Raw genomic sequence first — 16,864 nt, 5'->3', positions numbered from 1 at the left:
TCAAATTTGGTGAGTACATTTCTTTTCTTTTTTCCTCACTCTCCCCCTCCCCCCCCCCTCTCTCTCTCTCTCGTTAGATGTTGAAGTTGATGTCCCTGAGTCTCTTGATATATCCAGTCTAAGAGGAGGAGGTATTCAACCAGGAGAAGTTGAACTACCTGAAGAAACCGGACCAGCACAACCTGAAGGTAATAGAACACACTCAATTTAATTTAAAAGATTTTTATGATAAATAACTTTGTAGTTGAGATTGATGAAGGTGTGTTGTCACAATTAGCCGGAATGGGGTTTGACATTGAAGGCTGCAAGCGTGCCATATACCACACTAAGAACCAAGGCAGGTTCCCATACTCTCATATACTGGTACTGGAATGAATCTTGTGTGTTTATTTATAGGAATAGAACCAGCCATGAATTGGGTACTGGAACACATGGGAGACCCTGGTACGTGCCTTTACCAACAGACCAATGTAAATGTTATACTATTAATATTTTATTATTTTTAGATTTTACGGATCCATTTGTTCCTCCTGGTAGTGTCAAGTCAGCAGGGGGTGGGGCTGATAAAGGAGGTGGGGCCAGTGAGGACTCCATTGCTATTGTAATGTCACTGGGTTTCACTAGAGAACAAGCTATGAAAGCTTTGAAGGCTACAGTGAGTCAATTAATAATAATGTGATCAAATGATAAATAGTATATCAGTTTATGCGACCCGAATATTAATCATAGCTCAAAATTTTATCTATTTTTAAGTAAATACACAATCATTACAGTTACAATTTTAAAATGAATGGCTGTTGATTATACTTTTTATTATTGCTAGGATAATAATGTAGAGAGAGCTGCTGATTGGGTGTTCAGTCATATGGATGAACTACAACAAATGGAAGAAGGAGAAGGTGAAGAACCAATGGAAGAGGAACAGTTCAGTGATGGGTCTGGAAGTGAGTGTTGGTCTTTCAATAGCATTACACTTGAACCCCACATGTAATTCTCATTTCCATTAATTTCTAATATAGTATATGCATGATAAAAAGGAATAGAGTCTATTCCTTTTATCATGCATACTATACCTGCCAATAACCTTGCTAGTCCATTCTCTGGTTATGCAGCACCACCAGAGAATAAGCACCATCACCACCTAAACACTTCCATTCAAATTATGCTACCCACTTAACAGCAATTGCTTGATCGAAGAATTTATCTAGTCAAGTACATCAGCATTTAAATCAGTTGCAAATATTCTGTGAAGAAACCTGCTATCTTTTTTGTTCCCCCCCCCTTTCTCTCTCAGAGTACAGTCTAATAGCATTCATCAGTCATATGGGTACCTCAACAATGACTGGTCATTATGTGTGTCACATTAAGAAGGATGGGAAGTGGATCATATTTAATGACAACAAAGTAGCCGAGTCTGTGGCTCCACCTAAAGACCATGCCTATCTCTATTTCTACAAGAGAGAACATTAGAACACTGAGAGTGTATTACTATCAGTATCTGTTTTGTACTGTTATGTGGAGTTTAAATATTATTTGACTATAAAAAAGACAATAATGATCACAATAAAGCTATAAAGTATCAATCAAAAAACCCCACACAATTTAATAATTCAAGCATTAATAAAGCACAATCTCTAGTTTTGCATAATAAGAATACATTGCTAATATAATGAAACACGCTCAACTCAATTTTGTGTATCAAGTAGCGGTCTTTTCAATTCTTCAACAGCAGTAGTAATAACTGGTTGATTATTGCCTGGTAGCAGGTCATCTGATGTAACTGAAACATGGCGTTCATCATATTGTTGGGGATTTTCAATACGATCAGCAACCCAATCATTATCTAGTGGCAAATAAGCTTCTTCTTGATCATTAATAACCACTGGATTACTTCTCTTATGATAATGATAACATGATTTTGTTATTTTGTATACCTTGTAGATTATATAACCTGGTATAATAATGACAAAAGCTAGGCCATTTAATACTGGTATTGCATACAAATAAGTAAACCTTTAATCCCAATGAAGAAGAATACTAAGACTGCTTACATATCCAATACCAGAAACTACAAACATAATTAAAAATTCAAAAAAATTATGAATATTTCTTCGAAAGGGGCGAAAAATGATAAGAGTTACCGCAAGTAAAAATGAACAAAAAGCTTGAGAGATTGGTATGCAATATACAAAGAAATAAGACATTATGAACTGAATTAAAATGATTATTCTTGCCAGTAGGTATAGTCCAGCCATGAAACGATAATCATAAGTATTCTCAGTTCCATTCTTATAAGGACCAGTAAACACATCACCTAGTGATATCAGTAGCTGCTTCCTCAAATGTAAACAATCCAATAACTTTTGAAACCATTTGAATCGATAAAACAATATATAAAGGGTTGGTAGGACGATCAAAAACAATAAAACTATAAAAGCAATAAAACCAGCAAAGCCATGCCACCCTTGAAAATACTCTTGATTTGTATCATAATAGAATGTAACATTATTATTGTCTAAAATATTAAAGCTCAATATTTTAAACGAAGTGGCAGCTAATTGAGTGAAGCAGAGTATATATATTGATGCTATAGAGTGAGTAAAAGATGGTTCAATGCCAGTCATACTCCAGAAACGAGCCATGCAACGATGAAATGGTCTAGTAATAAATACTACACACTTGAAACCTTTATCATACAATGTCATCCAGCCATAGAGTAAGAGGAGGAGGAACAATGGATAGAGTCCTATCCCATACCAAAAGGAAATTGCTCCTAATGGTGACATGTGATGTGATATACATAATGGATAATTAAATAGAAATGGAGTTAAGTCTAAATTGAAGATATAGCATGGAATAGCACTTAAGTGTTGTAATATTGTGAAAGCAAGATGAAGTGTATTATCCTTAACAGGGCTATTAAGGCCATTTATAGACAGAACGATTGCTATCAATTGAGAATAGAATACCAGAGCATTTATTGATCCATTGGTTAGTTGTATATTGAATATTATTATTAAAATTACCATTAGTGTCACTGGTACTAGCTCTACTCCAATAAACAATACGATTCCATATTTCAATGGTTCTGTACAGTTAATGCAAGTTAATCTGTTAATGGGTACTCCAGTATCATTTGTACAAATTGATAAACATTGATCTGTACTGTCATCATAACAGCATTCACCATAGCAAAATAAGCATTCAATGTCATAATCATCATCACTGTAATGATATGTAAATGGCAGCTTATGCTTAAAAGTATCATTACAAAATTGTGTCTGTGCATTCCCCATTAATTAATAAACGATAGGGGCCACATGTAGCACTCACATTTACTGTCACTGTAGTATTAATGCTGATTAGACCAAGTGTTTCAATGTATACTGTTGTTTCAATTGGGTCAGCATTAATACTGCTATTGAAACACTTGTCAAATTGATAGTAATAATACTGGTATGGACTGGAAGCAGGTTCATGGATGCTTGCATTGCGGTAACAAGAGTTGTTAACACATAGTTTTATATTATTTTTCCAGTCATATGTTTTCATATTACAGTTATCAGTCACAGAAACTGTGAACTGAGGATACTCACATTGACAGTATTGGTAATTATATGGATTTTGGCATTGATGGGTTACATAATAATTAGAGTCATAGCATTGTAGAGGGAGATTTATAAAGTGAGCACTCAAAGTCAGATTATTGCAAATCTCTTGTTGTAGTTGATTATGTGTAGTAATATTAAAGGATGATTCAGTACATGTAAGAGGAACATTGTTACAATTATAAAGACTAACACATTCAAATACAATATACCTCAACCAGTTATATGAAGAAGACGAAACATGTAGACGCGTGATACTAACCTCTTCATATCTACTACCATCCCTCATACCAATAATACTCACATTATTCCTCAGTAGCTGTGCCTCTAGTAGACTAGTAGTGTCTAGTGTATATGTACCAGGAGACAGGTTGATAAGGATACCTGATGAACAGTTGTATTGTAGAGTAGCAGTTCCTTGTATAGCTAGATCAATAGTAGCACAAGGTGTTTGAACTCCTCCAGTCCAACAAGAGGTATTGTTGATACCATGAGATGAACTGACATAGATCCTACACTCCAAACCAGCAGCAGAATATACTAGAACAAGAGAAAGAAGAGAGACAAGAACCACTTTAGGTAGCATCATTCCACCAGATGATTTCTAACTCTTCAGGCTAAACTAGTGCTTTATATACTGTTCATTCTAAACAGGAAATACATGTACCATAATTGATTAAAATTTAATTTTGGTATATTCCTAACAGTAATGACAAGTGATCTTTGTACAATATTCATATATCACAACTGTCAACCCATTTGTTCATGTTGTACCTGACTGGGACAGTTTGACTGCAGTAACAGTTCTTATTGTTTAAGGTGCATTCTTGACAGTATATTGACAAGTGATCTTTGTACAATTTGTATCACTACTGTCAACCATGTTATACCTGACTGGGACAGTTGACTGTACACCAAACAGCTATTGTTTAAGGTAGATTCCTGACAGTATTGATAAGTGATCTTGGTACGATAATGTATCATAACTGTTAACCCATTCCTTCATGTTGTACCTGACTGGGACAGTTTGACTGCAATAACAGTACGTGATCATCAATAGGCCATACCATCAAAAACAATAACATACCATTAGAGTGGTATGTTATTGTTCTTTATGCATTAAGTGTTTTTCGTGTCGATTTTAACTTTATTAAAAATAATAATTAATATAAGAAAAGCTAATAACAAAACTTAACTAATCAAAAATAATAATAATAATATATCTAACGTCTTAACTTTACAGTACTCACAACTCTTTATCACGCCTACTCAATTGGACTCATGTCCGTATCTATAGCAACGCAATTATAAGCCGCATAGCGCAGTTTAGAGGCAGCCTGTTCCACCGTGGTATAAGAAGGAAGATAGAGAGCATTAGAACAGGTAGCAGAAGTGGGTAGAGATGAAGGACCTGTATCTGCTGAATCAATGTAAATGGTGGTTGGTAACCTTCTCCTGCCGGTTATGAATCGGATGAATCTTGATCTTTCCTCGTTAGTAAATCCTTCCAAAGCTTCCCACATAACCTTCACATTGGAAGATGTAGGAGAAAGATCGCTGTCATATTTTGCTGATTTTTTAAGCTCTTCTATAGATATCTCGGGACTGCCGCAAACTTTGACCTCAAGTTCCTGCCAGGTGAGAAGAGCCAGGACCTGCTGAGGGACGACTTGAGTGAGTCCTTCCTTAATGGCCGATATCTGAGCCTGGCTCTCACTCATTCTCACCTTCTTAACGAGACGACAGTACTCCAATCGATCCTCATACGTCACGTAACGGTCCTCTCCGCCGGGAAGGAGGGGGACCGTCTTTCCGTTACTAAGGACAGTCGTGAAGTTAAGAACTTCAGCAAATGTTGAATCAAATATGGACGCCTCCATTGTCTCTATGGAGTCTATAAGTTTAACTTCAGCGGAATCAACGGACACGAAATCCCTTGTCCAAGTGACAGGCTCCCCCACCAGCTGCTTCCAAATAAACTGAGGGAGAGAGAGTACCAGTATCTCTTGACTGCGGAACGTTCCCCCCATTAGCTGACCCACAAAAGAATACTTTGCAAACTGCTCACAGGAAGGATTAGGAGTGTAAGCGTCACGGTACACGTTGGAGGAGTCCTGACTTTGGTTGGGACTTCGTATAAATAAAGGAAGAGAGACATCGACGTCTAAAGATGGCGGACACAACTCTTCAGCGATATCAGAGAGAGAGTCCCTAAAACCCCCTCCCTGGTCAATGACGCCCTCTTGAAGGAACTTACACTCCCACCACTGGGTCCAGTGCCCCGCCCACCTGAAATTATACTCCGAAGGTTTGGTGTGTTTCTTAAGCTCAGACATCAGCTGGTTAAAGACCGTCTTCTTCTGTTCTGGGTCTATGGTGGGATCCTCCCTGTGTTGTTTGGCTGCTATTCGGTTTATGTACACAACTGGCATATCAGAAGGAGGTTTTTCGGTTGTTTTCTGCAGCAGCTGCTCAATGAGGGCATTACGAGAGCTACATAAAGGCCAGAGTTGCCTTAGGGATGTCACGGCCCCCAGACCCCCGCGAGAATACTGCCACTGTGGTAGTATATACGAGAGATCCTTATCAATGAGACTGGCCACTCTTTTAAGAAGGATAGAGCGATGGAAGAGCTGGCGTGGTGTAAAGGAGTCGAGTTTTGGCCAACGAGAGGTGGACTCAGAAGTAAAGATATCCTCACAGACATTCTCAGACTCTGGTATTATCATGCAGGCAGTTTGACAGACCAGCTTGATACCGTGTATGCGTGTGTCAATGCCTCCTTGATAACAAGCCTTAATGCAAACTTCAATGACTGAGTAATAGGTGGAGAGAGGAAATGGGAATAATTCAAGCTCCCTTTTAGAGAAATCTGATGGGCTGAAGGTTCTTTGTGATATTGTTTCGCGGTTTGATTCCGTTCCGGCTTTAACGACTACCCTACGTGGGAGGTAGCTGCTGTCATCAGGATCAACGAGGAGAGAGAACTTTTGGACCACCACGCCGGGTTTCATGAAGAACTTGAGCCAGTGGGAGCCTTGATCACCGTCTGATTCCCAGGTAGAGTCAAAGTCTTGATCCATCAGGTTGACAATCTCTGACTATAAAAGAAGAGGAAAGGAGAGTGAGTAACATCAATGAACATGTGTATATTTTTAAAATGGCCGTAAGTTTAATTCGGAATCAGCTCAAACTTGCTACACAGCATAAGTACATCAATATGTATCAGAAAATGTAATAAAAATTGGGGGTAATTTTTTGGCCATTTTTCGGAAAAAACCATGGGCTATAGTACAGGGATTTTTTTCAGATTTAGGCCTATTTTTTAAAATGGCCGTAACTTGAAAAATTGAAGTCAGAATCAGCTCAAACTTGCTACACAGCATAAGTACATCAATATGTATCAGAAAATGTAATAAAAATTGGGGGTAATTTTTTGGCCATTTTTCGGAAAAAACCATGGGCTATAGTACAGGGATTTTTTTCAGATTTTGGCCTATTTTTTTAAATGGCCGTAACTTGAAAAATTTAAGTCGGAATCAGCTCAAACTTGCTACACAGCATAAGTACATCAATATGTATCAGAAAATGTAATAAAAATTGAGGGTGATTTTTTGGCCATTTTTCGAAAAAAACCATGGGCTATAGTACAGGGATTTTTTCAGATTTTGGCCTATTTTTAAAAATGGCCGTAACTTGAAAAATTTAAGTCGGAATCAGCTCAAACTTGCTACACAGCATAAGTACATCAATATGTATCAGAAAATGTAATAAAAATTGAGGGTGATTTTTTGGCCATTTTTCGGAAAAAACCATGGGCTATAGTACAGGGATTTTTTCAGAAATTGGCTCATTTTTAAAAAATGGCCGTAACTTGAAAAATTTAAGTCGGAATCAGCTCAAACTTGCTACACAGCATAAGTACATCAATATGTATCAGAAAATGTAATAACACTAAATTTGGGATAATTTTTTAGCCATTTTTGGTAGTCTAGTCAATACCTCAGCACTTGATGCTTCAATCTTAACTAAATATTCACTTCCTTGTGCCGTCACATCGGAATTAAACTTGCTATTATTCTTCACAAGAAACTTTGCTAGTTCCTCATCAGCCTCCAGAGTCCAGCCAGGCAGAGGGTTCTGAAGGAGTGCAATGAGTTCCTCGTCTCCGTCAAGAGTAGGCTCCGCCCTTGAGAGTTGGAGCGAGCAGCACTGTTCAACTGCATCCATCCACGACTGAATATCCTTTTCATTTGATTTCGTTATTTTGAATTTAGTCTGAAGAGAAAGGAGAGAGAGTGGATAATCAGGACATCGTGTACTTTATATAAAATAAAAAATATATATATACACATTATTTATTTATAACGTGGTATAGAATATGAAACCAGACTTCAAGGTGTCAAAATTAAATCCATCTAACAAGAAAAATCGTCACCTTGATACTCCTCTCATTAGGCTGGACCAATATCCAGTTGTTTTCAAATGGCTTGATAGTCTGGAACCATCCACCGTCTTTATTAAAACAAGGAAATCCTTTGACAGTCAGGAGGTGTGTCTTAGCCGCCATTAGTTTGTTTAGGACAGGACTCTTGAGGTCTGGCTTCTCGTGTAGCTCTACCTGCTCCCCCGAGAGTTTATCCGGTTGGCATTCAAGAGTTAGTTGTGTAGGAACGTAGCAGAGTGGCTTAGGGAGGCTCTCCCCTCTCTGCATGGCCTCCACAGCTTGTACAAGACATCTTATTCGACCAAGACGTGTTCGAACTGGATCCGCCATTTTTTCTTTATTGGCCACGCCTTTCTTAGTATCCTGATCTCCGCTCGTGTTTGGATACTTGATTGTATTATTATTAGGATACTTATACCACGTGTGTCATCGTGTGCAACTATCTAATCTATGAGTCCTTATGAAAATGGGCGTTTAAGTCAAAGCCTGCTGCTAGGACTGGAACAAAGGAATTAGAAAAGAGAAGTAACTTGGTAAAAGTTAGTTGCAGCAATAGGTCTAATTCTCTTCTACATGTACACTGTGCACTTAACTGGATTCTATCTACCTACTAGTCTAGATTAGTCTTATGTCTTATTTCTTTCATATTTTACTGATAACAAAATCATTCAACCTAAAGCTGAACCAATCTCTTTTCTTGACTTTTTGACACTGTGTAGTCTGCAGCTTCCTTTGTGTGAACCCATATATCTGCTGTGTGTAGTTACTGGTTGACCATATGACCACACCTGCAACTTCTCTGTCATCTGATATTCTCAACAGTGGCCAGATGTTAGGGCTCTCCTTCTTTGCTGCTTTTCTACTGCTAATACAACATGGAAAGGGTCAAAATCCTAGCAATCTACCATCTAATGGTGAGACAATGTCAATGGGAAGTAAAAAGTTTGCTAACATGAGTTTTACAATTGGCAGGTGTTCAACTTTATCTACCTTTTCAGGACAAGATAATACCTAATTACTCAATGATAGATGCTATGCAGTTTTATGATATAGATAAAAATAATGATCCAGACAATACCAATGATGCTTTGTGGTGTCAGAGTGCTAATAATCGCTCTAACATTGGAGTGTGGTATTACCCTAATGGAACTGAAGTTCCATTGTTTCATGGAAATTTTGACAACGTTTCAGCTCCCAGACCAGTGTTCACTAAAAGATATAAAGGTCAAATTGCTCTAGCACGAAAACTGAGCATAGCTGGCTTTGAGGGTTTGTACAAGTGTGTCATTCCTGATGAGAATGAGGTCTATCAAACACTGGTGGTTGGAGCGTATAGGACTTCAACATATAATCAGAATGGTGGGTATGGTATACTGTGTTGTATTTCCTTAATATTCCTTTTGTATGTCTCCAGATGGTCCAGATGTTGACTCCTTTATGAAGTTCTCTCTTCTCTCTGCAAACAGATTAGCTACTCCTTCTGTCTTTAGTCTCAGTTTTAGAGTATACGATAGTCCCCCTACTACCGTCAATTGTACAGTGAATGGGAGTAGAATATCTATTGATGATCTGTCTCGTGTGGTAATGAGTGGCTCAGCATCTGTTACTAATGTGATAGTAACATTGAAATCAAGAGAAGCTGGTAACTATCAGTGCACTGTATCTAATGAGAGAGTATCTAATGGGACTATTAATGGTATTACTGCAATGGCCAACACTTCATCATTGTACATTAACGGTAAGTGCTTTAAGAGTAGAAATATAGACTTTCCAAAGTCTAAATGGCTATATCCCATGGGACGTGGATAGGGCTTTGATCACACCACTTTTCATTAGCTGATATTTTCTAGTAATTAGCAATAGAGCATGGCATCTGTATTTAACATATGTTTACTATTGACTAGCCAAAGTGATGATAGGCCACTGCTTCAAAGCAAACCATCTTAGATTAGACATGTATACACCCACTCACTATCTTTTTTCTACCTTTAGTATCTGGTATGCCTACTGGCTTAAAAACTGTGAGACTAAACAGTAGTCTAACTCATCTAAGGCTCCTGTGGTCTCATGTACAAGGAGCAGCTGGTTACGAAGTATTCTGCGAGCATTTAAACAATAGGAGCATCTCAAATACGACCACTCCTTCAGTTACCATTACATCTGACCTCAGCCTTTCAGCTACATACACTTTCTATGTCATGTCTTACAGCAACGGAGCATCTCTGCCCAGCAATCCCAATGTAGCTACAGTGACACTAAGTGAGTGATGAGTAGTACTTATTTGATTATGATACGTGTGTTTACATTATCAGCTCATCCTTCGGTCGATGATCTGAGGCACAATAGCATTACTAGTACTAACATTGTACTATCATGGAGTCCTCCTACTGACGTGACACCAGCAAATTATACTATTTGTCGTAGATGTCATAGAGTTTGTGGATCAGTGGAGACTTTTATGAATTTTACTGCATCAGTTCCTCAACATAACTCAACCAATATCCTTCCTTATAGCAATTGTGCTTTTGATCTTATTGGATTGTACGGAAGTGAAGAGTATATTTTGAGCCGTAATTTTAATGCCACTACTTCCGCATCCAGTAACTTGCAACATATTAATTTTATTATTTTATTTTCTTTATAACAGGACCTACTTCACCAGTTGGTAACATTATCTTCTCGTCAGTCAGAGCTGAGTCCATGATTGTGTCTTGGGACGAAGTTCCTTGCTCTGGTAGAAACGGGCCAATCACTGGATATAGCCTGACATATACCAGCGTCACTTCAAACATTAGTTTTACTGTTAATATCACTAGTGGAGATAACAGAACACTCACACTCACTGGATTATTACCAAACACTGATTATACTGTGAGTATCAGTCCTTATAATTATGGCTTATTAGGACCAACTGAGATAGTCTCACACAGAACAGCTCAATCAAGTAAGTATTGAATTATAGTTTAAACTAAAGATGCATATTGTATAACTTTTATAGTCCCAGGTCCCATATCTAATCTGATACCGACTGATACTAATATTCAATTCATTAACATTTCATGGAATCCACCTGCAATCTCCAATGGACTCATTACAGTGTATGAAATTAGATATAGAGATCAGGATGATACTACCAAACCATATGCTACTATGAATACAACTACAACTCAACACTCAATCAGTGGATTGTTTCCTAATTCCACTTATGCTATTAGTGTGAGAGCATACACTGCCATTGGGCCAGGCCAATGGATTGATGATACTGTATTATCTACTGATGAAATACGTGAGATTTTTATATTATTTGTTCTTATTATTATTATTTTATTTTTAGCTGTTGTACATAATTTCTCTGTCACTTATCTCAATTCTACAGCGGTCAGTGTTAAGTGGGTTCCCAATGGAGCGACCTATTACAGGGTCTTCTATTACACTAGCAATTGTAAAGCACAGTTTGTCACTTATCCTGGCGATATCAGAGAAGCTGCAATAGGAGGATTCTGCAGCTGTCTTGAAAATGAATTCTCAATATCGGCAAGTTTTGAAATAAGTGGGAAAGTATTTGAAGGTAAAAAAAGTCCACCAGTTTTACCAGGTAATGATACTTTGATAGCTACTGTATAAACATTTGGTTATTACAATTGATAGTAAAACTAATCAGCAGTAGTTCTTCAAGTAGCACTGAACCAACAGCAACTTCTATAACTCAATCCACACCTGGAACAACAGCAGTTTCTGAAACTAACAGCACTTTAATGGCTGCAGTTGGACTGTGGGTGGCATTAATACTGCTTCTCCTTTCTCTGATCATTAACGTTGTACTAATGTTAGTGTTGATCTTATTGTGTAGAAGATTAGTTGCTACTAATCCAAGGTATAAAATAATAAAGCATTCTTAATATATCGTGTCTTCATAGAAAAGGAGTTGCTGCCACTATACAGTACCCTGAGATAAGGTAGTTTTATTATTAATTTTATCATTATTATAATTTATTTAGGGAATGTCGCGAAACTGATGATTACATTGAAATGAAAGCTAGTCCAGCATATGATAAAAAGTGAGTGTAGATGTATATTAATTCTTTCAATTTTCATTTTGTTTATTTATTTATAGCTTGAAAGTTGAGCCAGTTTATGAATCAACTGATGAAATAATATATGAAACCACTCGTTAGACTCTCATCATTTAACCTAATAATTTCTCCATAATCAGTGACACCTTCCCTTTTGAACACTTTCTTACTATTTTTGTTATGACCTTCTCTTATGTCACACCTGATTGTCATTTTGTTAATCAATATTCATAGTGAATGTGTTAATATGTGAATTGCACCAGAGAGACCACGTGTAACCTAATAATCCACAAAATCCCAAGGCATAATAATCAACATATATTAATAATAATACTAGTTTTTACTTACACGTAAGTACATGTAAGAGATTCAGTTTCAGTCTTGACAAGAGACCAGCTCGCATACAATCCATCAACCATTAACGCTGCAATTCTTGATGGACATTGATCAAGATTTCTACTGCAATGGACAATAGTACTAATGTAATCAGAACGACAAGTTTCGTTGTTATGATATGGTTGTACTGGGAATGGATTGGCTATCATTATAGTGTACCCAGCTAGCAAACGACCCGTTCGTCCATTGCCATCAGAGAAAGGATGAGTATCTACAAAATTCAATAATAACCACGCAGCAGCCTTGATTGCCATAACAAGCTTTTCTTTTCTTGATAAATTTAAATTGTGCATTTCTTGCATATGTTCATTATGACGATCAACAACAGTGTATAGCCTATCCTCAATTCTTTCAGGTGGTGTGTAGTAATACTTCTCTCCATCTGGTCTAATGGTGTATGTTACTGTCGTCCTTATCTCTCCAGCATTATCATGAAGCCCATCCATTAGTATCCTGTGTATGCTGCATATTTGCTGGACAGTGATCATTCCAGTTTCCTCCATTTCATGATGCATCTCCTCCAGCTTTTGAAGAGCTTTAAACGTATTCCAAGTTTCCTTATCTCTTTGGGCAGAAGGAGAGGACACACTTTCACAAACTGATTTGGTCTCTCCCTCTTCTTGTGTTCCTACACCTTCCCCAATATTAGTCTGGTGAACAAAATGAAAATCAGGGCTCCTCACGGCCCTCCCTTCATCTAGCTTCTCTAATATCTCTTCTAACAACTTGGAGGATGATTTGTTTTCTCCCTCCGCTCTCCATGGAGGCCTCTCTTCAATCTTAGAATGATTTAGCGTGCCAAACATTGCAGACAGAATGACTATATAATACTATATGCTTTCAACTGTCTGTCTGTCTTCAGTGTCTAGCTTCTTCGTTTCTAACTTTCTTTCAAAGATATTTTATGACGTCTAGGAGGTGCTCAAACCCACGTGTTTGCACGTTGCGCAATTCGCAGCCACTCCCACAAAAATGAGTTTCACAACTTTAAACTTACATAATATTCACCTTCTATTTAGTAGAAGGAGCATGAATATCATTTTAACCATGAGATAGGATTACTACCACTACCATTACATGAATATATTATGACAAAAACAACAATAACAATAATAATAATAATAATAAATTAACAATTGCAATTTTGGTTGACAAGACAGTGTGTGTGTGCATATAAGTTCAGTTCATGATAAATTCTTTGTTTCTTCAGCTACAAGTCTGTACATAAACTGGAAATAAAGTGCATTGTTACGCTGTCTCTCTCCTTCTTTGACCTCTTCTCTTAATGCCTCAATCTCTTGCCATAGCTAAGGAAGAGACATGAAGATGTACAAAGAGAAGACATGATGGAAGAAAATATGAATGCAATGTGACATGTACATGCACATAATCAATAAGATATAGTAAGAGCAGATAAGGGAATGGTTTAGTGTACTGGACATACTCTTTCGTTTTCATCAATAGTTTCCTTCAATGCAACTCTTCTCTTTTCTGCCATTACCTCCCAATAAACTGAAGGAGGTGGATCTGTCCATTATAAAGAAATAATGTCACCAAGAGAGAGAGAGGGAGAAGGAAGATAAAATAATATCACACAAGAAGAGTACCCACCATTGCAGCACAGCTGATAGTCTATGCTTTCCTCTGGCTCATGGGTTGCCGGTTCAGTTCTATCAGGAAGGTTATCAGTTTGAGTACCCTTTAGCGATAAACAAAGAACCAAATGAAATCAAATGTCTTTATGATTAGTTACTATAATACAATCCACCATTTTGTTTTATTCTGAGCATGTAAGCAAAATCCTTTACTAATACAGTGCATAACAAATTTCCCAGTTATTATTGATTAATTTCCATTAATCAAGACTCCGCCCACCAAAAATACCTTTTCGACTGTTTTTATTGGCTCCGTCTGTGTGGCGCTAGTCTCCTGTGGAACTCTCTCTATCTCAAAAACTCCTTCTTTATTTACAGTCACTGGTATTTCTGGTAGAAAAGGTGACATTGATCTTGCTATGCGGTCCGTCTTCTTTGCAATCTGTTGCTGTCGCTTTGGAGTTTTGCTTCCTCCCACTAGAACACTGGGATTGCTACAATGAGCCTGTAGTGGTGCTAGTGGCATCGGGTCCTCCTAGAAACCATCAAATTTAAAAAACATGCTCTTCTCGTACTTTTGGTCCTTTCTTTTGTTTTCTCTTCCCTCCTCCTCCTCCAGTGGGTTTACGGGATTCAGTGGCATCCTTTAAGCCAGAGATACTCTTTGTAGACCTTCTCCTGCTCATTCTTTTTTTCAGAAACCAGCAGTGAGTGTCCGAGTTGAGTGATCTACTTTTTCGCGCCAAATGAAAACAAACCTGCTGGGCGGGGGCTTACTACTACGCATGCGCACACTATTCTCCCGCAAAAAATAACAATGATTTTCATTATTTTTTTATTGAAAAATAAATTAAAATTACATCAACAAAACTCTACTGTCCATACTTATCAATTTTAAGCGTTGGGGGAAGGGCAGTCACCCTATCCCTCCAAGGCTTCTCCACCAGCACCATCTCCCCACAGTCCAACACTCCAGCATAAACAATATCACGATAATCCTTAACACAATGACTAGATAACTCTTTCATACTTAAAGACCGTTTCTTCCCGATCACCTCCTCCTCCTCTTTGTCCTCCTTATGCTTCCCTTTTGCTTCATATCTAACAAACAATAGTCTATCCCAATCATATATCATACACAGCCCATGAAGAGTAGGTAATGTGTTGAGGCCTAGGGTCATACTTAAACCTTTCCTTGAGCAAACCCGCATGGCTATATCCTTCAAGAAGGGTCTACCTAAACCCTTTAGCTCTGATTTCTTGAGGTTGAACTTGTAGAATTCCCGATCACCACTAGTAAAGATAAGGAGGGACTCTGACGAGGCAGTGAATGAGAGAGATGGAGGGTAGGTGTTGTCAAATCGAGGTAGTGTAGCAAAGAGTGTCCCATTTAATACATCGAATATCAGTACACGGTATTTCTCACTCATTGCCAGTAAGTACTTACCGTCAGGACTATACTTGAGTTTAATGTATAATCTGGTGGACATCTTTTTCTTTCTTATTTCCATGTCAGTAAATATAACACTGTCCTTAGTCACAGGAGAAGGAACTGATGCTATTTTAATTCCACCATCAGACGGACATACAGCAATACTAGTGTTACTATTAATAGAGTCGTTGTTACTAAATATAGCAACAGCTCGTGATGGCAGAAACTGAGTAGAGATACAGGTAACTTTTGGCTCCAAAGAGTACACCCAGAGCTTCTCGGGATCAGAAAAAGCAACTAGTCTCCCGTCATCAGATATTCCTGAACATACAATGTGCTGGGCCGATGGTGACTTTATTTCTAATAGAAGAACGGGCAGGCCACTAGCTTTGTATAGATCAGACTCCATTTCTTTATGAGTGATAAGACCACTCTTAGCCAATGCGTCTTTATCAGGTGAGCAGACAGTAGAAGACGAGTGATCAGTAGAAACAGACTGAGGCGTTATCTTCCATAGTTTTAACGAACGATTGTCGCAAAACAGAAGAATATTACCTAGCGGTGCTAACTGGAATCGCTCGTTCCAACTTGCAAACGGTGACTGTCTCAAACTCATTTCCTTCTCAAACTCCTCCACTTTATTGAAGCAGAGAACAGTGTCCACGCCCCCAGAACTAAGGACTCCATTCCTTGACACAGCAAGGGATCGGACATCATGAGTGTGTGGGCGTACGTCACATGCCTGCACCCAAAAGTAACCTCCGATCTCACCTTTCCCTCTCTTCTCCACTTTCTTCAGTCGGACAATCTTATGATCGACTCCGGCAGCAAAAAGAATATCCTCTTCGCTATTAACTGCTATTGTTAGCAGGTCGGCATTATGGAGGCTAAAAGACTGCTTAAGAGTTCCATACTTGCTGTTCCAGAAACTGATGCTACCCAGAGAAGAACCACTAACTATCGTATCATCACTTAAAAACTTTACGCTCCAGACAAGAGTGTTCTCCTCTTTGCTGTTCTTGTCCATTGTGATACGAAGGATTGATCTATTGGTCTCAGTGTCGAGGACTCTTAAGGTACTATCAGCACATCCCATGGCAATACGTGGGGCCGTGGGGTGCCAGGAGAGGGAGAGGATCCGTCCATCTTGTTTGACCAGAGTACGGAAGTAGATCAAAGCATCATAACTCAAATCATAAAGACAAACCTGTAATAAAAAAATAATAATCAGGACAGTCAATGAGTATGGGTAGCAAGCACAGTCATGAGATGCTGCCATTGACTCAAAGCTTCAGCATTATTTTGTACTCTAC

The 16,864-nt window shown here is 38.2% G+C and overlaps 4 protein-coding genes across 4 annotated transcripts in view; 2 read left to right on the top strand and 2 right to left on the bottom strand.

The window, feature by feature from the left end:
* LOC105312154 (ubiquitin carboxyl-terminal hydrolase 5-like) overlaps nucleotides 1-1,555 on the top strand; it is a 3,758-nt gene extending 2,203 nt beyond the window's left edge. The window contains exons 2-7 of the mRNA XM_011404573.2: nucleotides 78-188; nucleotides 245-337; nucleotides 397-444; nucleotides 507-655; nucleotides 824-944; nucleotides 1,295-1,555. Coding sequence (XP_011402875.2) covers nucleotides 78-188; nucleotides 245-337; nucleotides 397-444; nucleotides 507-655; nucleotides 824-944; nucleotides 1,295-1,470 — 698 coding nt within the window. The 3' untranslated portion in view covers nucleotides 1,471-1,555. The remainder of the gene's footprint in view (nucleotides 1-77; nucleotides 189-244; nucleotides 338-396; nucleotides 445-506; nucleotides 656-823; nucleotides 945-1,294) is intronic.
* Nucleotides 1,556-4,754: 3,199 nt separating this feature from the next.
* On the bottom strand, nucleotides 4,755-8,419 carry LOC100635604 (E3 ubiquitin-protein ligase HECTD3-like). The gene is made up of 3 exons (XM_003385265.3): nucleotides 8,047-8,419; nucleotides 7,611-7,886; nucleotides 4,755-6,709 (listed from the first exon to the last, which is right to left on the bottom strand). Exons 1-3 carry the CDS (start codon nucleotides 8,383-8,385, stop codon nucleotides 4,874-4,876), a joined length of 2,451 nt encoding a protein of 816 aa, XP_003385313.1. The 5' UTR covers nucleotides 8,386-8,419; the 3' UTR covers nucleotides 4,755-4,873.
* A 1,018-nt stretch (nucleotides 8,420-9,437) lies between these two features.
* Nucleotides 9,438-12,366, top strand: LOC105312158 (protein sidekick-2-like). Its single transcript, XM_019994610.1, has 10 exons — nucleotides 9,438-9,793; nucleotides 10,048-10,314; nucleotides 10,368-10,655; nucleotides 10,703-10,999; nucleotides 11,054-11,341; nucleotides 11,390-11,650; nucleotides 11,704-11,929; nucleotides 11,973-12,011; nucleotides 12,054-12,113; nucleotides 12,170-12,366. Exons 1-10 carry the CDS (start codon nucleotides 9,460-9,462, stop codon nucleotides 12,228-12,230), a joined length of 2,121 nt encoding a protein of 706 aa, XP_019850169.1. The 5' UTR covers nucleotides 9,438-9,459; the 3' UTR covers nucleotides 12,231-12,366.
* Nucleotides 12,367-13,577: 1,211 nt separating this feature from the next.
* Nucleotides 13,578-16,864, bottom strand: part of LOC105312157 (U3 small nucleolar RNA-associated protein 4 homolog) — a 4,309-nt gene continuing 1,022 nt past the window's right edge. The window contains exons 2-6 of the mRNA XM_011404580.2: nucleotides 14,695-16,758; nucleotides 14,409-14,654; nucleotides 14,136-14,223; nucleotides 13,969-14,051; nucleotides 13,578-13,831 (exon numbers count right to left, since the gene is read on the bottom strand). Coding sequence (XP_011402882.2) covers nucleotides 14,992-16,758 — 1,767 coding nt within the window. The 3' untranslated portion in view covers nucleotides 13,578-13,831; nucleotides 13,969-14,051; nucleotides 14,136-14,223; nucleotides 14,409-14,654; nucleotides 14,695-14,991. The remainder of the gene's footprint in view (nucleotides 13,832-13,968; nucleotides 14,052-14,135; nucleotides 14,224-14,408; nucleotides 14,655-14,694; nucleotides 16,759-16,864) is intronic.

The sequence above is a fragment of the Amphimedon queenslandica genome, unplaced genomic scaffold (genome assembly GCF_000090795.2).
Source record: "Amphimedon queenslandica unplaced genomic scaffold, v1.1 AMPQUscaffold_13468, whole genome shotgun sequence".
Taxonomy (NCBI): Eukaryota; Metazoa; Porifera; class Demospongiae; order Haplosclerida; family Niphatidae; genus Amphimedon; species Amphimedon queenslandica.
This window is presented reverse-complemented; position numbering and strand designations above follow the sequence as displayed.

Coding starts and splice junctions, on each gene's coding strand:
- LOC100635604 (XM_003385265.3), bottom strand. CDS start 8,385: ATGGCGGATCCAGTTCGAACACGTCTTGGTCGAATAAGATGTCTTGTA. Junction 7,887..8,046: donor CTAATGAGAGGAGTATCAAG/GTGACGATTTTT, acceptor CTTTCTCTTCAG/ACTAAATTCAAAATAACGAA. Junction 6,710..7,610: donor TTGAAGCATCAAGTGCTGAG/GTATTGACTAGA, acceptor CTTCTTTTATAG/TCAGAGATTGTCAACCTGAT.
- LOC105312158 (XM_019994610.1), top strand. CDS start 9,460: ATGTCTCCAGATGGTCCAGATGTTGACTCCTTTATGAAGTTCTCTCTT. Junction 11,342..11,389: donor ATTATCTACTGATGAAATAC/GTGAGATTTTTA, acceptor TTTTATTTTTAG/CTGTTGTACATAATTTCTCT. Junction 11,651..11,703: donor AAGTCCACCAGTTTTACCAG/GTAATGATACTT, acceptor TACAATTGATAG/TAAAACTAATCAGCAGTAGT.